General features: G+C 39.5%; 1 protein-coding gene across 1 annotated transcript; it reads right to left on the bottom strand.

Moving 5' to 3' along the window:
* Window positions 1–1,604: 1,604 nt before the first annotated feature.
* On the bottom strand, window positions 1,605–2,748 carry LOC111693593 (ankyrin-1-like). The gene has a single exon (XM_023458567.1). It carries the CDS (start codon window positions 2,496–2,498, stop codon window positions 1,791–1,793), a length of 708 nt encoding a protein of 235 aa, XP_023314335.1. The 5' UTR covers window positions 2,499–2,748; the 3' UTR covers window positions 1,605–1,790.
* Between the last annotated feature and the right edge of the window lie 3,252 nt (window positions 2,749–6,000).

A 6,000-nucleotide genomic window follows, 5' to 3' on the forward strand; every position in this document is an offset into this window, starting at 1 on the left:
TAAAAAAAAAATTTTTGTGTTAAATTAGATCTTTAATATTAAATTATTGAGCGAATATAGAGACATGAGCGATAAAAAAATACCCACATTGACCTTATATAAAAACAATCGACTCACCAATTTTCATTTTCTGGCCTACACAAAATTAGCAGCCAAGCCGCTTGGATCGAGAGGCTGCGCCTGCACGACGACGTCCTCTCGTACCGCGTCGTATTCGGCGCTCGCAACTACCTGAAAAGCGTCAATCACTGCCGCCTCGCCATCGATCGCGCCTGGAAAATGATCGACTCGATGAGCAGCATAGATCGCGTCGATTATTTTGACATTTCAACGGATATGCATTTACAAAAATAGTCGGTATTTTTTCTGAACATGACGATACAAATTAAATATTGAGGCTGCGGGTTATTAATTAAAATCAAGTTTATTAATAGCATAGGAGAGACCGGGGTGTGCTGGCGATACTTTTAAAAAACCTGCCATTTTTTATTGGAAATTAAGATTTTATCGATAAATATTTTTCACAGTTCAATAGGCCACTTACTAGTGACAAAAGAGTTTTTAAAATGAAATAGCATAGCGTACATTCGTGTGTTCAAGAAAAGTGCGACCGATATGCAGGTGGCACAATATGTATTCGGTTTTATATGAGAAAACTACTTGAAGAATAGAATGCTATGAAAATATAAGTATCGTACACACAAGAGGTTAATAATCAATAAGTTACATCAAAACAGAAACAAATTAATGAATTTCAATTTTCTCATATTTATTCATTTGGATAATATGTAAAATGTGCATCATAAATTAATAACATACTGAAAATTATGCTTATCGATGTCTGAAGATTTAACCTTTAGTAGCCAAGGTAATATTACATAAATCTTTGTTTAGAAGAGGCTCAATAATCATTCGGCAACCCTCGATCGGCAGTCGATTGCGGGTTAGCTTCGAGAGAAATTTCAACGCCCAGCGTAGGAAAAATTTCCTAGACATTTTCTCGCACAGATGTAAGGCACAAGCATCTCGATGACTTTCAGGGAGAAGATTTTCAAAGTTACTCACTTCTTCCGCGAACTTGTAGTAGTCTGTATATGTGAGTTGTTTCGCTGCCTCTTCGGGGCTCAAGCAGATCACGTTGAAGAGCGACAGACTCGGAATGATCTTTATTTTTTTTGTTTTCCTTATAACCTGTTTATCGTCGTACCAAGACTTGTCAAGTTTCGCTGATTCCGCAAATAACTTGTGTTTAACAAAAAATTTCATGATCGTCAGGGCGCCGCTTCGATCCAGTTTGTATCCTCTTCTCTCGAGACGTTCGACGACCGTCAAACATTCAGATGCTAAGCCCAATTTAGGAAAGTCGTCGGACTTGAAACACTCGCCATAGTTATTCCCAGTGGGGAAAACGAATTTTGACAGATCAGCGCCATGATCCAAGAGTGGATCGACCACATGCGGCAAAAATCCCGCCACGGCCCGTTGCAGTGGTGTCAGGCCCTCATTATCCAAGGCATTGACCTGCACCGTCTTCTGGATGTCGTCAATGGTCTTAAAAAATGACTCTACTATGCAACGATTATTTTGATCCTTGGAAATATAGGGGTCAATCCCTCTGCATTGGCTAAATTAGGATCTCGCCTCTTCTCAGCAGCACTTCGGTGACCTTGTCCTTGCCATGTCTCACAGCCAAGTTCAATGGTGTGTTACCAAGCTTATCCTTGGCATCTATCTGCACTGACTGTCGTATAATGTCGATGATCTTGAAGAATTTCTCCATCGTGTCATCGTCACAGAAGCTCCAATGCTATCAATATATGCTCCAATCTAATGTGCAAAGGTGTCTCTCCGTTCTTGTTCTTTAAATTAGGGTTGGCGCCGCGCTTCAGCAATAATTTGACAACCTTCATACTCCCAGTAACTAGAGCCAAGTGTAGCGGAGAATCACCTTTTTTTGGCGCGACGAGATTAGGATCCTGGCCGAGCTTAAGAAATTTCTTGACGACGTCATCGCAGTCATACTTGCAGGCCACATGAAAATGTGTGAATCCTTCTTCGTCGGTATAGTTCACATCGAATCTGGCGTATATTTTGAAGAGGTTACTGATGTTATCATACCAATAGTAGTACTGGCGTCTAGCCGCATGATGGATTGGTGTAGTGCGACGCGGCGATGGCTTGCCGTCTTCATCAGCTTGAGGCTTGTCCTTGTAGCCGCATTTGACCACAAACTGGACGAGTGGAGTTAGCTCTTTCTTGCAATTAAAGTGTCCCACAGATTTCACAGACTCCGAGAGAATCCAATCAATTTCTTCGGCCCGAAAGATGTCTCGAAGATTTGGAAGTTGGCCCTTCCACTGTCTAATCAAGAATCGAAAACGATCGAAGAGAAGACGTCGCTCTTTTTCCACTTCCCAATCGATCGATTTACGTATGCTCTTCAGTTCATTTGAAAAGTCATATTGATCATCTTGATCAGAATCGTCGGACGAGGACATCTTTTTCACACTCACTCGCACAACACACAATCGTTTGTAATTGTTTTTTTTTTTTTTTCACGAAAATCACTTTCTGCGGTCGATGCGATCTTCCACTGTTCAAGTGTTCACGCTCTGGCGTCGTAACGTCTACTGAACCGACTCTTTATAGGTACGTTTGAGCAGGCAGCCCGTATACTGAACTGCTGGGACGTCGGCACGTTATGCAAACTGATGTGTGCTGCTAACTTTAAAAAATAGAACAGCATCAAACAGTTATGTTTGAAAAACAGTGTCTATGCGATATGCGAAGAGCGCCAGCTTATGCGCGGCAAAACATCGCGTGATGCCTTAAACGGGGGCAACACCAGCAATGCCAAAAGCAGCAGCGAAACAAAATCTGACGGTCCCCGAACCACGAAATTTCCAGATATAATTTAATCTGATTATCTTACTTTCATCTGCTAGCAAAGCTAATTGTGTTTAAGATAATTCAGATGTATTTTGAGGGATCGGCATGTAACAGAAACATTTCAAGTGAGAATTTTATCAATGAACTTGATAAAGAATTTGAAACTCTTTGAAATGGTCACAAAGATACACGCGTTAATACAAATAATAATGAATATGTCATGTGTCAGGTTATGTGCGATTAAATAAATACGTATAGAAATATCAAAGCTAATTTTATTATTAGAGCTGAAAAGTGATATCAAACTTTATCGATCTACAGCAACTTGACAGAAGTTAGACAACCTGGCCAACTGGACAGTTAGAAGCTGAAAGGATAAATTTTACAACAGGAAAATATGATTTGTGTGAACTCTTTAAGGTTTGTTTAAAAAATGTCATTATTTATCGAGTGAACTTGATACTATTGCATGCTGTTGATAAAAAAAATGTATGCCAATTACTTTGATCCTAATGCAACACTTTGTATCTAGGCTTTCTAGAAACATAAGTTGAAGGATGCATATATTGGAGCTAGACTTGGATGTTTGGTAAAGAAACCAATGGAGCATAGTGTGCTTGTAGTAAGTGTGCAATAGGCGTATTAGTAAAAATAAACAAATTTTAAGAGAATTTGTTTCACTATTTACTTATTATATATTTTACATATTATAAGTTAATTCATATGAAAACTATATTTGAGTGTTAATTACGAAACACACAATTTAATTTACATTTCTTAGAATTCTCTCCAAGAACTTTATTAAATTCAATGTAAATATCGATAATTCATATTAAAATAATTGTAATGTTATATAATAACATTCAAGACAATGACATTCAAGTAATTATCACAAATAAAAAAAATATTGAAAAAAAAAAATGAACGAAAATTAATTAAAATAATATTCAAAACGTAATTAAAGTTCTTTAAATTTCTTTTTTAATTTGAAAAGAATAATTTTCAAAATTTTTTGATGTGATGAAATGATTCATAAATATATTCGAGCACAGATTTCGAAAGATAAGGAAAAGAAAAAAAGATCTTTTAGAAATGGGTTTAAATTATTATTTATTGTTGGTAAACATAATCCATTTATTACGGAGTTTAATTGATTAATTTTTTGAAATATTTTTGTTTTGTGGTGATACAAAGTGCAAGCAAACATTAAATAATTCATTGTTATTTAGTGATTCGAGAATCATTACACACATCTCCTCCGGCAGACTCCTTGACATTTAAATCGGCATTTTTGTTTTTTGGTGATACAAAGTACAAGCAAACATTATATAATTCTTTGTTCTTTAGTGGTTCGAGAATAAATACACAGATCTCCTTTGGCAGACTTTTCGATATTTGAATCGGCATCTCCTTTAATAATGAATTCATTGCCCAGCGCCAGAAAAAATTTCTAGACATATTCTCGCATACGCGTGCAGTGATCACATTATATTGGCTCTTCGCCCCACGCCAAAATTTGAATAATTCTGTATATGTGACTAAATTTCCCGATTCCCCGGGTTGTGCCTGGATTAGTTCGTCGAGCGACATGTTCGAATTTATCCTTAACTTTTTCGTTGCGAACTTGAATTTTCTCTTTTTAAAACGTTCGCTCAAATCTCCTGACTTCGCAAACAATTTGTACTTCTTGAATAATCTCATGATCGTCAAAGCGTCACTTCTCTTAGTTTCGTAGCCCCTCTTCTCTAAGCGCTCGACACAGGATAGAGCCCCAGAAGCAAGTTCCAATCCGAACTCATATTTACAATTTTTAAATCTCTCAGCGAAGTTACTCGCATCTGGAAAAACGAATTTGGACAGATCGGCACCATGATCCAGGAGTATATCGACCATATCGGGTCTGAAATTAGCCACAGCCAATTGAAGGGGTGTTAGGTCTTGATTGTCTCTGGCGTCGACCTCTACTTCTCCGTTGATCTCGAAGAATACCTCCATCAAATCATGAATATCATCATTATCCGTTCTCTTGCAAATGAAGTGAAGAGGCCTCTGTCCTTGGATATTAGCCGCATTCCGATCGGCGCCCCTCCTTAGCAGCAATTCGATAAGTAGTTTGTTATATTTTTTGCCGAACAGGGCCCAGTGCAATGGTGTGTTATACAACTCGTCCTGGGCGTTGATATCAAGTAGTTGCTTGAGAAGTAGCTCGACCAACTGTTGATAACAATTGTTCTTGCAGTAAACGTGCAGAAAAGTCGTTCGATTGGCGTTGGCTAAATTCGGATCCAATCTCCTGAGTTTTCGCGCCGGAGCTAAATTACTCTCGTCGTCGTCGTCTTCGGTGTTCTCGCGAATCCGAGACGAAACAGTAGCAGATTCCTTCCCTTGAGCGCTCTTTCTCATCAGCAAATCGATCGCGTATCTGTTACCGTGCTTCATTGCCAGGTGCAACGGTGTGATCCTATTATCGTCTCGAGCATCGATGCGCACGGGCTGCTTATTGGCCTCGTTGATTTCGAAAAATAACTTGAGCAATTCGTCGTCGCATTCTCGACGATCCAAGAGCTTGTGCAAAGGCGTCCTTCCCGCTTTATTGATTATATTGGGTCTGGCGCCGTGTCTCAGCAGAACCTTGACCAAGTTTTTGTTGTTGTGGGACATGGCCAGATGCAGCGGTGTGTTGCCAAATTGATCCATAGTATTGATCTGCAGCGGCTTAAATCGCTGTTGGCTGAACTCCAATAAGATATTCGCCAGGCTAGGGTCGTCGCGATAATTGTCGCAAACAACGTGCAGAGGCGTCTTTGCTTGTTCGCAGGCTATACTGGGATCGGCTCCTGCTGTCAGTAAAAATTTGACCATTTGTCGCATATCGTGGTACGCAGCCAGGTATAACGGTGTCCAGCCCAGCATGTCTTTGGCGTTGGTATGCACCGTTTGATGCAATTCTTCGTTGATGTCGTAATACATCTTCAACAAGTCGACATCTTCCGAGTGAGTGCAAATGCAGTGAAGAGGTGTCATTCCGTTTTGGTTGGCCAAATTCGGATTGGCGCCTCTCCTCAGCAGGATCTCGGTCAATTTTTTGCGACCCCGCTTCAGAGAATACAG

Source organism: Trichogramma pretiosum, unplaced genomic scaffold, assembly GCF_000599845.2.
Source record: "Trichogramma pretiosum strain Unisexual culture from Peru unplaced genomic scaffold, Tpre_2.0 scaffold102, whole genome shotgun sequence".
Classification (NCBI taxonomy): Eukaryota; Metazoa; Arthropoda; class Insecta; order Hymenoptera; family Trichogrammatidae; genus Trichogramma; species Trichogramma pretiosum.